The following is a 13,850-nucleotide window of genomic DNA, read 5'->3' on the forward strand; positions in this document are numbered from 1 at the left end:
ATAATTATTACATAATTTAGGAATGCACATATTTTTGGGTGAATTAGGACCGCACATTCATAGTTATTATTATTGTGATTCAAGATGGTACTCTCTCTGTTCTTATTTATTAATTGTAATGTTTTTCCAAAGTAGGGTGCAGCACAATCTATCAATATCTATATAGGTAATGCTAAGATAGTTAGCTGAAAAATAATTATCGTGATTTTTTTTTAAATCTCATAAGTAAAATATACACATGTACAAAATCTTTTTATCTGAAAATGCACTTCTTATACTTTGACTTTTGATATTTTCGACTATGCATCTTCTCGGCTACATCCGCTCGCACCCTGAGTCAAGTCCGATTCGATATTAAACCTAACGAAATCTACTGGTTTCAATGAACTAATTACAATTTTATAACTTTAAAACTAAAAGAAAAAACAAATAATAAAACAAATAGTTTTTTATATCATCGTTTATTCCCCTTCCAAGATTAGAACAGAAAACACTGGCAATGTCAAATCAAGTAATCCCTAAAATTCAATCGATAATTCAATCCGATAACGGCGTCGGTTGTCTCTGATCGCCCGCTTGTCCTCAGCTGGCTGTCACAACTCCGTGGCCGTTTCCTCCCCTCCCATCCCTCCCTCCCAGTGACGTCCGTCGAATTAGGAGGTACTTGGTACACTGTGAATTAGAATTTACTGCGGATTTGACTTTCAATGGATCCGATCCTTGCCTGCCATGTCATCCTCCAAATCTACTCTGCAGTCAGCGGCCACTCCTGAGCTCATCCTCCTCCCGATGGCTGAAAATCTTGTCAACAATTGCTTTCATATAAATGACTTTGACTTCTCTTGTCTACCCAACGCACGAAGATTAAGACCCCTTCCAGCAGAACAAATACTGAGCAGAAAGATGAAGCAATCAGAATCGGGGCTATTGAAGTCCACCTTTGCTGTTTCAAGTATATCTCTCATCCAAATAATTATGTCATTTTATCTAAAAGTGTTCAAACTTATAAACGTTAGTATAATATAAATTATAGTAAAGTACAAGCAAATAGTAGAGTTTAAAAGTTCCGATAGGCTCTAGCAGTATTGTACTTTCATAAATTTAAACTAATAATATTATCTAAAAGTATTCAAATCCTAAATTAATTTTCTTAGAAATTAAATTATAAATTACAATGATGTTATATTACACGAATTTCTAACTTAAGAACTTTTGATATAATTTGATATATATTCTTCTATTACAAGTCTAAATTTACCGCATTAAAATTTATACAATATAAAAATTAAATTTTTTACATGTTAATATAAACTATAAATTAAATAATTCAAATTTTGAATTAATTTTCTTAGAAATTAAAATGATAATTGCAATGATGAATATATTACATGAATTCCTTACTTGAGAACTTTGATATATCCTTTATGTATATTCTCTATTATAAGCCCGAATTTACGGCATTACAGTTTTTACAATGTAAAAATAAACTTATATTAGTAATTATTATAAATTATAAATTTATAGCAATTATTGTTATTATTTTAAACTTTTATAATAGAAATTTCTTTCTAAAATCCGTGCAAGGCACGGATCCAGAAAACTAGTATATAAATTAACTAAAGATCCATTTTTATTCATTGCATAAGTTTTTTTTTTTTTTGTGTTTCTTATTAAAAAAGAAATCTATTCAATCGACGAGCTCAACTCTTTGTCTGGCTCGGGACCCAAAATTGAAAGGGAAAAAAGAACTTGACATTTGAAGGGAAATTTTTTATATTTCTTTTTATTGTTTATCACTTTCTGATTTAGAAAATGTATTATGGATACAAAATTGGAAAGGGACATCCTTTTCTCGATTTTTTAGATTAACCGATTATGCTAGTTTTTTGTGACCATTTTTTTTTAAAATTTTCCGTTGTGTAAAATGGGAGATGGGAGTAAAGGATCTATAAGATTCATATTTGCAATTCAACCTTTCTAAAAAAATAAGTCACTGTTGCATACTCATTGCGGCATGCTTCAGTCACAATAGCACTATAGTAATCATCCACAGTATGGGACCATTTATTTGACAAGCCATCCTATTCAATGTACCAAAGACAACATAAATAAGTCTTTTTTTTCCCCACTTGATGACGTCAACATTGTCGAGAGTCGAGAAGAAATTGCAGATATTGGGCGACATTATCATGGAAGAATGTAGTTTCTATCAACCACTGGATGACATCGACATTACCACGGAAAAAATGTAGTTTCTATCTCCCACTTGATGACGTCGACATTAACATGGAAAAATATAGCTTATATCTCCTTCTCTCCTGATGAAGTGAGAGATGGAAATACCATTAGAACTAAGGAGGCTCGAATCAAATATAATACAAAGGCATATTGTACTGCAAAAGACTGAGTTTTCTTAACATTCATTACACGGCATTATATATCAATAGATCTTTGACTGTCATACGTTTAGCAACATTTTCATTTAATTGATATTTCTTCCGTGAATGTAAGGTATGCACTATTTTCAGCACGACATGCTTCATCCAGAGCAGGATGGTGGTATTTATGAACAGCATGGTAGTATTTCTCCTTTATGGATTCAATGCAGCCCAAATCACGAACGAAATTAGTCCTTTCCCCAAGAAGATGCCATGCCACGATCATAGCTGGCGAAGCCGATGACGGCGGCCTAGAGTCTCTTCTTCCGTGCAGTTCATGACAAGCACTTTGTTTAAGTGAACGGTAGTTGAAAATAGAGGTTCTCAATGGGTCTATGACAATGGGTCATATGAAGAAACTCTGCCAGATGATTGTCAATGATGAGGAGGTCGATTCCAGGTGAAGGAGCTCCCCACCTCCGACTAGCAAGGAATTGTGCAATGGAAATGTTTTTTTTCCAAAACTCTTGGGCCTCCATGTGCAACCTTATTTTCCTTGAAAAATCTCGAAATTCCGCATGGGTCCTTCTCGAACTGCCTCACCTCCCTCCGCAGACTCGATATCAGAGTCTTGAACTGCCTCACCTCCCTTCGCAGGCTCGATATCAGAGGTTGTGACTGGAGGTCAATCTGCTGCCAGATTTGCTCGGCACCAAAACCATTGATCAGGAGCTGCTCAAACGACGATTTTGGGCAGAATGACTTCAGAGATTATAAGAGTGACAGAGAAGAGTTATCTTACCTCAATATAGAGGCATTCAAGGATTTGAGTCGAGGAAGATGAGAATTGCGAGTGGCTCGGGCCCATCCCTGAAAAGGTTGACAGGCTCATGGCACTACGCAATCGAATTCGCGAGCATGTTGCGGTTGCGGATGCTGGGGTCGGGGATTCAAGAGAAAATTAAGTGTATGGGTTTGATGGTTGTTGGAGTCTATGGGCGCATACTATGTTTTCAGAATAATAATGCTCTATGAACCGTGATTTGTGTGGATTATTACGATTTGTTAGGTTTTTTTTTTTTTTTTTGATAAGAGATTTGTTTGGAATTGGATTATAGAGGATTTTTTTTAGACTTCTGTTAAATTTTTTTTTTTTTTGGTCTCGAGCTGTCTGCTTGAGAATAAATCAAGACAAGACAGAGGTGTTTTGTGGAGATCAGGATGACGACAATGTCATTGAGCCATTGCAGATTACAGGTTTTAGAAGAGGTTTTCTCACTCTCAGATATTTGAGGCTTTCCCTTATCTATGGTAAGCTTTCTCTTGCTAATTGTGAAGGTTTAGTTGAAAGAGTTGTTAAAAAGTTCGAAGGGAAGATAGTGATACGCAAGAAGAATGCAGCTAGTGAACTGTGTAATTTTCAAAATGGCAGCATATTGGTGTCCTAATTTTATTTTGCCAAAGAAAGTGATTTACATGATCAATCAGAAATGTCGATCTTTTATTTTGAAGGGTTTTAGTGATTTTAAAGCATGTTGTGAAGGTGGGTTGGGCATTACAAATTTGGAGGTATGGAATAAGCCTATGTAAAGTGAGGAATAAGTGGTTGATTAGTTTAGTCAGGTTCTTTATATGGCTGGTTTGGGTGAAGAGATACTTGATATGAGGCAGGCGTTTTTGGACTCTGAAGACACCTAGAGATTGTTTATGAAATTGGAGAAAACTTTTTGATTTAGGTCTTAACTTAAATCCTTTTTTGGTTATAAGGTTGGCTCAGGTGAAGGTATAAATTTATCGGCATGATGCTTGGCTCCTGGTGGGGCCTTTGTCATATTACTCACAAGAGGAACTCAGTGTTTCCCTTTTATAAAAAAGAGTGAGCAGGTTAGTAGAGTTCTCGGAAGAAATGGATGGCAGCAGCCCAGGAGTGCTGACCCACAAGCTGAGGAGATGAAAATGCTCGCTGATGGAAATTACTTTGGCTCCTATGACACAGTTGTTTAGCTTCATAGCAGCTCAGGATACACTACCCCGTGTGCTTGGTGTATATTTAGAGACAAAGGCCCAAGAGTTCCATGGAGCTAGGCACTGTAAATTCCCGGCCATTTTGCTAGAGCATATCCTTCATAAGCTGGTTGGCTGTGCTTAATCAATCGGGCACCAAGGACAAATTGCAGGAATGGGGGATTTGTATTTTTTCTCCCTGAATGTGAGTTCTGTTGCGAGGAGATGGAGTCCAGAGACACCTTTTCTTCAACTGCATATTCATTAAAGTGGCTTGGAGGAGCCTACTTAGCAGAATAATCAAGGACAGGCAGGTATCTATTTGGAACTCTGAATTGCCCTCAGTCTCCAGCTTGAACGGCAAGTCTGTAGACTGCACTAATCAGAAGCTTTTGTGGCCTATATATATATCAGATATGGGCTAAAGGAATGCAAGAATTTTCCTCACGAAGACAGCCACTTCTGCTGTTATGGTTCCGGGAGTAATTGAAACTCTTATCATGAGGATATTGTCCATTCCTGGAGCTAGTTTTAAGTTGGCCAGCTCTATTGTCGCCAGTGCTAGGGGTGTTTGGATTGGAAACTTTGTCCAACTCAACTCAACTTATTTCATAAAAGGACAAAATATGATTGAAATAAGTGAATATAGTGGGGCTTATACCCCATGACAATTCCTTCCAAGGAATTCTTCCACATGAGTTGACCTCAGAAGGCCACGGCATACACAGCAAGCGGTTGCCTTTAAGGGAATTTTTTTTTTTTGCTTTATCTCCCTTTGACTTTTTTTCGGGTAAACGTGCTGCAACAATCGGGTAATTGTACGCATGAAAAAAAAACGCATGCATACAAAAATCAAACTGCAACAAGGATGAATCATAACAATAATTATTATTAATTTCAAATACAAACACCTCAGTGTATGTCATCGCCCTCCTCGCTCCGCACGCCATAACCGATTAGCGATACGGTCGCGTACAACATTCATTTCCGCGCTACTCACGTCCACATCAACTCTAATTCCGTGTTGTTGTGGTGGATTGCGAAATTCATCATAATCCGCCCACACATCGCCATACTCCATAAATAATCTGTCATGATAATTATTACGGCGTATAAAATTATGCAAAACAAAACAAGCAAGGACAAGTTGTCCTTGAGTATACGGTTTGAAGTTCGTCATGGCAGTCAGTATTGCGAATCTCTTTTTCAAAATGCCGAAGCAACGTTCGATAACATTACGCACTGACGCATGGCGCTGGTTGAATAGCTCTTTTTCCGATGTTGGTGGATAATGATTAGGGAAATCGCTTCGGTGATACCGTTCTCCCTTATATGGAGCCAAATATCCCGGTATATTTGAAAACCCTGCATCAACAACATAATATTGTCCTGCAAAAGAACAAAAGGAAAATTAAAGATAACGAATTTCGGTAAGCAATTTCATTGAAAATTATAAAGGTAAAAGCAAATACTCACGACCACGCGGTGCTGGAAAGCGATCAAGTGACGCAGCGTCAGCAAATATTCTTGAATCGTGTGTTGAACCCTCCCAACCCGTCATCACGTATGTGAACATCATGTCGTGTGTACAAGCAGCGAATACATTTTGTGATATATCGGCATTACGATCGCGATAAGGTACTCTGTTCGCATGTGGCATGCATGCATCGACATGAGTTCCATCGATAGCTCCAATACAATGCTGCATGAAAAAACGCATAATTATATCTAACTCACATATTATACCGAATACAGTTCTATACAATATGAAATTAGTAGATAACATACCCTAAAGAAGCGTCACCTTTCATCATTTTCAATTTCCGGCTGGACAATAACATTCCGCGGTGTTATAAAATCGGCAGATAATTCTTGCATTCCGCGTGCAATTTGTTTGATAACTCGTGAAACCGTTTCCTTCGAATGCTGAAACCTTTCAGCCACCATTGAAAATCTCATACTATGTGAAATAACAAACATGAACATGCCGACTTGCTCTTTCACGGTAATACATTTTCTAGTATCTGTGATACTACAGCGCAACCGCAATGTGTCGCATAGATTTCTAAACACGTGTGGTTCCATTCTGAAGTTTTCGAAGCACCGGACGTCACTCCCTAATAGTTCAACAATATACTGTCGTCCTTGAAGTGCAGAATTTCTACACGGCAAGTTCTGTGGAACGGGATCTTCCATCTGATCATATTGCATCATCAAGGAGTAGAACATAAGTTGCAGACGTTCATTCTCGTTGTCTCCGGGGTTATTGTCATTGTCTGAAGACGTGCCATAACGAGACATATTGTTCGCCAAATGATCGCCTATAACTGTGGAAATGAATTCATGAATAAATCGTTAACAGTGAAACAACTCAATTATAATCATAACACAATAACATGCAACACACACATAAAATAAAAACGCATCAGCATAACCAAACACACATAACAAACATCAGCAGTATGAGTTCAGTCAGAAAAATTTTAAAAACGTTGTTTTTCAATGCTACGAAAAAAAAAAAAGAAAGATCTGATCATGCTTGCTTCAAGGATGCTCCAGCTGCAATATCCATTCATTCGTGACTCCTCCTTGAACCACATGAAAAACCTTCAAGAGCCCGGATAAAGGAGTGTTTTGCCTGCTTTCACAAACAAGGATTGAGGGATTCTCGATTCCAATTTAGCCAACTCATTGAGGGCTTCCTCGATGCTATTCTTCTCAGGTTTCTCGGGGCTCGATACGGACTTGCTTTTCTTTGCCGACGGTGGGGTGTCCTGTTGGTTCTTCGTGAAACTCCCCTTGAATATGTCCATGCACTCCTGCATTTGTGAGCTCTTGCTTTGCGATCTTTTCGGCACTCGACGTCGAGACTCGGTTAAAATGGGCTTTGCAACATGGACATGGTCGTCACTCTCGTCGGATCCTTCTTCGAGATCGACATGGTGTTTCTGCTTTCCCTTCCCCCTAGATAAGAATTCCGCATTCAACTGCCGTTCTTCCTCTAAAGTTGATGGTGGATCGATCGAGGATATGCGAAGAACACCGGTGGCCACGGAAGAACTAAACAGTTGCTTCTGCATATCGTAGTGCTTGCAGCCCTTACTCCGAAAAGTCTTGTACGCCCTATTCTTCTGTACCAAGAACAACGACATGATCGAAGGAGATCAGTGACATATGCTGGAAACAACAGTAAAAGCCGAACAAACAAAGAAACAAGCATGTACCTTTATAAACATATCCCAAACATCTGAGTCGGCGGTGATGATGTTTGTGTCTGCATCCCATCCGACGCCTGTATGCTTTACTATTTCAGAAAATCGGGTGAAATTTGTTTTCATTCTTTGATACTTGTCCTTCACCTTCTGCAAGCACAGATGCTTTTCGGGAAAAAGATTGATCATTTCATCTGTGATCTCTTTCCAAGTGCTAGTCTTCCATGTTGTAGTGTGTGTTCTTCTCATCTTCTCAAGCAGTACGTTTAGGAAAGCTAAGTCCATTTCATCACTCCATTCGATGATATTTTCCCCTTTTTGAGCCATGCTGCATGCAGTTGCTGTAGCAAAACCTCAACAAATAACATGCAAAACAAAATGAATAACAGCCAAACAACAGTTCGCATCAGAAAGACAATGCAGAAACAGAGCACTTATAGTGACTGCCATCTTGTGTAAATCCATGAGCCTATTTCATTGTTTAAAAAGAAAGGGCGGCAGTAGGGTATCAGTCAAGATACAAACTTCTATGGTGTTTTTCGCAACAAATTGATCACAAACACTCACGATTTTAGCAAGTATTATAACTCCGTATAACAAAACAATCAAAGTCCTCAAACTGACGCTTGCAAACTGAAATTTGACTGACTTGCAGATCGTTCTCTCATACAATTTCTCAGCAGAACAGATGCTTTTCGAACCAGCAAAAACACATCAACATGTCTGAGCCTCATAGCAAGTTATCAAACGTTTAATTAATCAACATTTCATTGTTTAGTTTACCTAATATTACTTGTAGAGAACACACAATATAGTATAACATGCAATTTCAAATATACATTATCATTCGTGCATGTCTTGTGCCATATCTGAAGCATGTTTTGATTGAAATTTCCTATAAGAACAGAGACATAGTAGTATAAGTGCAGACAGAAACCGCAATCACAGTCACGAGTTGAAGCTTTCAAAAATCGCAGAATTCAATGGCCTAACAAACATCAGCAGCAATCAGTCATCAAGTGCATCGCAACAATGAGCTAACAAACATTAGAGTGGAAATTTTCAGCAGCATGCAGCTCAGCCCACGAACAAGCAGTCAACAAAGAAGAACGACAACAGAGCACTTGGAGACAGATGCGAGCGAACATACCTGAACTGAGGAATGCTTCGGCTGGGATTCGCGTTTGCCGCTGCTTAAATAGGCAAATTCAGCCGAGAACAGAGCACGTCAAGGGGCCCCTACAACTTTGCAAGATGCGCGAGATGTCAGACAAGTGTGCTGATGCACAGAAGAAAATCGAATAATTCCTGACAAGATTCGATCTGATCACTGTGAAGACGATCCTCTGCTCGTCACGGACGAACAGTGTCTACATTCGACGCCATTGATGGAGTGGAAGTGAGAAATCGATGAAATTGAAGGTATGGAGGTGAGTAATCGATGAAATTGAAGGAACCCACTTACCAATCGGCTTTTTCCGCGCTCGATTTCAGATTATTGCAGCCAATTTTGTTGATGCTATGCAACCCTAAGGACGCTGGGAACGGGATCTTCACGGCTTCTGTCGTTCTTCGGTCCAACGGTCATCTGTGGGAAGAAAATTGGTAAATGCCACTTTGACCCACCGACAGAAGAAATTGGGTCCCACAGCAAACAAATTTCAATCCAATTTTGTCGTATAGCCATATGGATGGAGTTGAGTTGGAAAATGTTTCCAATCCAAACAAGCTCTTAGGCTTGCGATGAGCATCTCTGGATTGTTCTTCTCTTTGTAAATACCATTTGATCATTAATACTACTTATTAAAAAAAATGGCTAAAGTTCATCTCAATTGCTCAGAAACCAGTAGATGGGTTCATACTAACATGAAGAAATAGATATTATTGAAAGTGTCAGGCACTAACTTTTTTTTTTTGGGTATGAAGTCAGTTGCAGCACATAAAAGGAAATAGTAAGTTATAGTTGACTGTAAATTATACATTGTCCAACATTAAATTTTCGAAATTTGCCATGCAAGGAGGTGGAGAAGGGAAAGGGATGGCGGTGGCTCAATGCCCGCTACCACCACCCCGCAAGGCCACTTACTGACCTAGGGGTTGCTTACAAGCTTGTCTGAGGTAGTGGTGGCCAACATCGAGCCATCGTGGTCAGCTGTGCAGAATGATTCTCAATCACATGGATCATGACAGAGAAAGTAATATTATGTCGATATTTTTTTATTGGATTTCGGACAATAAAGGATAAGGAAAATTTGGAAGCAGCAAGACAGAGATGCTATATGATGTGGTGAACACTGCAACGAGATTGGTCCATATATATATATATATATACGGTCCTTTGATCCCTTTTGAGTATTAATATGCGATGATTTTCACTAAACGGTATTGAATATAATTTTTCCGTACAAATCGGAGCCGAAGCTCTATTGAATATAATAATTTAGATGGGAGTAAATGAACGTACGGTCGAAAGGAAAATTTCATAGGAAAATACACTCGAAACCTTTGCATATATTAATAAACTATCTCTCGTCTGGGACCATTAATTTAGGACCCACAATGTGAATATAGCATGAGATACTTGATTATCCTCAACCCAACTAATTACTTCTTATCAGTCGACATGCATGGAGACGGTGAAAGCCTTAATTCGCGTCACGGCAACCTCGAGGGTCCGTACATTCATGTTAGCGAAGCAGATTCGGAACCAGCCGGGCTCGGAGCAATGGCAGGCCAACCCAGGGGAGACGTTCAGCCTGACCTCGTAAATCAGCTGCCTCCATAGCTCCATCTCTGCCTCGAACGTTCTTGACTTAAGCAACCTCCTCATATCAACCCAGCAAAACAGGCCCGAGTTCCCCGGCAAGCACTCTATTCCCGCTTCCCTGAGGCCCATAACCATCTCCTCCTTCCTCTTCCTCAGCCTTTCTCGATTTTCTATTATGTACTGCCCCGTGAAGTTCTCATCGGAGAGCATCCCTGCAAGAAGGAACTGGGTGTGGGATGACACAAGCCCGAAGCTCGACATCTTGGTCGCGGTGGATATGAGCGCGTCATTCCCAGTGTAGATCAGCCCAGCCCGGAAGCCTGGAAGTCCCAGGTCCTTGGACAAGCTGTATACTAGATGGACCTGGTCCAAGCCTATTCCGTTGTCCCTTGCCACTTCGGAGATGCTCACAAAGCCCGGTGAGTGAAACACCGTGCCTGAGTAGATCTCATCACTTATTAAGTGGATGTTCTTGGCCAAGACGAATTGTAGAATGTTGTCTAGCTCGTCCCGGGCCATGGTCGTGCCAAGCGGGTTCGAGGGGTTCGTGATGAGGATGCCCCTTACCGTGAGATTTAGGGTTTCAGCCTGTGAGAAGGCTTCTTCCATGGCTGAGGCAGTGACCCTGAAGTTGTTCGATGAGGATGTGTTTATAGGAACAATTTCCACCCCAGTTCTCCATTTAAGATCCCTGTCGAACCTGCATTTGAATCTTAATATATTACTATGCGTGCTCCGTACCATGCAAATGAATTACGGCGAAGAAATCATTCGACAAAATATGCATCCTACAAAAATATAAATGAGAAAATATACATAAGAAGATTACAGGGAGAGATTACCCAGGATAGTAAGGCGTAGGGACAAGGAAAGCATCTCCCGGTTCAGTGAGACAAAACATTAGAATTTCATTAGCTGAAGTTGCGCCTGCTGTGAGAACAATCCGGTTGGGATCAAACTTCACCTTGTTTCCTCTTATCTTTGCCATGAAATCTGCCAAGGCCTGCAGCGAGAATATACGTATGTACAAACAAATTATTTAATTGCCAATGATCATTTCCAGCTAGACAACTCGATTAAATCCCTATCATATATATATATATATATATATATATATATCTTGTTTGTCACAAATTTCAGATTGGAGGTTATATTCGCATGTGTATACCTCCTTGAAAGCGGGCAAACCGTGATAGTCTTGGAAGAGGGCAAGTTGTTTGAATGCGGATGTGAATGATCCTCCACGTCGCAACCCGGTCGCTTCTGGATTTCTCTCTATCCATGACTCTATCAGGTCGAGAGAGAGCTGTGCAAAAATATGGCACAAGAACCCAATTTTTTTTTCAGTAAATTAGCAACTGAGGTTAAACATATGAAATTGATAAATACATGTTATCACTCTTTTTTTGCCTCAGACCAGTAGTTTATATGTATATGCCATAATTAAGGAATATATAACTACCAACGTTGGTTAGTTAAATCATTTTAATACTTATTCTATTTAAGTAAGGTTTGGATTCAAGTTCGAGTTCTTGTGAATGCAAAAATTTATGTTAAGAGAGCTTTAGCCCTTAGTGGACCAATCCCGATCGACTAGATTAGTAGGTGCTCAATTAGACTTTCGAATATCAGAGTTTACACCGAAAAAGAAATATATAACTATATATATCCAAAAAGGGCTATATGCCGTTGAGCGGGCTATCTTAGGGAGAAAGAAAAGAAAAAGTCTTTTTTTTTCCTTTCTAACTTGGAATATATAGGCTTTATCCGACTAATTTTAAGGATTCCGAGAACCCCCGACAACGCACGGAATGGGTAATCACGCCAAAGGCGCTCCGATGGCTACAAGGGATTTTGAAATCGGGATCGGTTGATACTTGAACTCCTCCTTAACTACTAAATCAAATCCCTTGAAATTGGATTTTCTCTTACTAGGCGTGTGGTATGAAGCAATCTATCCTCGTTAAGCTACCTTTTAAATTCTTGCGGATGCTTAAATGGAAAATATGATAATATATATATATATATATATATCAAACATTTTAGATGTATATATATATATAGCTGTTTCCTGACTCGTGGCCCGTGGGTCGTGAAAAACTGCTCAAGATGCATGTATGTGGATATAATTGCATGCATGTGAAGGAAGATGAAGGGGCATGCAGCAGCTATAGCTAGCGACTCGAACTATATAATATAATTCACGTCTCATGCCCAATTGATCTAAATTCAAGTAGTTATGCTAAACTATAACTGCATGCATGTTAGGAACCTGATTTTCGGCGAGCCCCATTTGAATTATTCCACTGGCGTTTCTAGCTTCGTCGTACGGATTTTTCTCATACTCCTGCCATCCTAGGAAGTAGGACGAGTCCTGCCCATGCGAATCACAACTTGCTTTTCTAGACAACATCGTTATCGTTGCACACTCTTGTACCTTGGAATATCGAAAAGGATTTCCTAGTAAGATACAAATATCACAGGGAAAGCTAGCTTGGAAGAGGAATACAGGTCCAATGATCTTGGCTAATCCATCTCCTACATTTACTGTGTATATATACATGGAGAAGTCGAGGAATTCAAAGAGAGGGAATTAATTAATGACGTAATTCGTAAAGTACGGGGCTTGACTTTGAGTGGTTCTGCTCTTATGGAGGCCATTGTTGTGTGCACTGGTGGATTTGATTTGATGGTGTCTGCTGATACTTTTTGACCACAAGTGATGTTCAGTTACAATTTCTATTTCTTCTGTGAAATTTCATGTCATTTCCCTCGTCGACTATTTTTGGAAAATACATATCATGTATGCCGTAAGATTATCACACCTGGTCATGTATATCGATCATAGGACCACGACTTTTTCCCCCTCGTTTTATATGTGCAAGGTTGATTACCTTAGGGTAGTTCAAAGGGGCTCATTATGAGCCAGTCCTCTCCGAATATTTTGAAAAGCTTGTCGTTCACTTGTTCTTCTTTTTTTGTTTTAATTTATGTTTCATTTCTCTCTAGTCTCACCATAAAAATCCACATATTTGTCCTCGCAATATGGCTCATGTGCTCATCGATAATTAAGAAATTAAATAACTCAGTACCTTATACTATATGTCACATGGTATAACTGATAACCAATATACATAAAGAAACAAATGCATAATATTTCACAAGTCAACAAAGAGTTTCACCGCTAATCTCTTACAATATACTACACATATGGTACAATTAAGGTATTGGCTACTATTGTCTCATCGCTAGTGTATATGTATATATATGACTAATGGGTCTCTTTATACTGAACTGTCCACCACGATCTGCAGGTCCTTTTTAACTTGTTTGGATAGCCTCTATAAACACCTCTCCATAATCCTTCTGACCCGCAATCCAAATAAGCTATTAGAATTCATACATGCATAAAAAGTCAGATTTGTTTTTTCTCTTTTAATTAAGTGATAACCAGCTGCAAAACATTTACTTGTTCTTACTGCTCTCCCG

General features: G+C 39.2%; 2 protein-coding genes across 2 annotated transcripts; both read right to left on the reverse strand.

The window, feature by feature from the left end:
* Nucleotides 1–6,792: 6,792 nt before the first annotated feature.
* On the reverse strand, nt 6,793–7,926 carry LOC116192778 (uncharacterized protein At2g29880-like). Its single transcript, XM_031521419.1, has 2 exons — nt 7,607–7,926; nt 6,793–7,513 (listed from the first exon to the last, which is right to left on the reverse strand). Exons 1-2 carry the CDS (start codon nt 7,919–7,921, stop codon nt 6,992–6,994), a joined length of 837 nt encoding a protein of 278 aa, XP_031377279.1. The 5' UTR covers nt 7,922–7,926; the 3' UTR covers nt 6,793–6,991.
* Nucleotides 7,927–10,077: 2,151 nt separating this feature from the next.
* On the reverse strand, nt 10,078–12,902 carry LOC116198088 (1-aminocyclopropane-1-carboxylate synthase 8-like). Its single transcript, XM_031528422.1, has 4 exons — nt 12,634–12,902; nt 11,530–11,667; nt 11,204–11,364; nt 10,078–11,061 (listed from the first exon to the last, which is right to left on the reverse strand). Exons 1-4 carry the CDS (start codon nt 12,772–12,774, stop codon nt 10,209–10,211), a joined length of 1,293 nt encoding a protein of 430 aa, XP_031384282.1. The 5' UTR covers nt 12,775–12,902; the 3' UTR covers nt 10,078–10,208.
* Between the last annotated feature and the right edge of the window lie 948 nt (nt 12,903–13,850).

Source organism: Punica granatum, chromosome 1 (genome assembly GCF_007655135.1).
Source record: "Punica granatum isolate Tunisia-2019 chromosome 1, ASM765513v2, whole genome shotgun sequence".
Lineage (NCBI taxonomy): Eukaryota > Viridiplantae > Streptophyta > Magnoliopsida > Myrtales > Lythraceae > Punica > Punica granatum.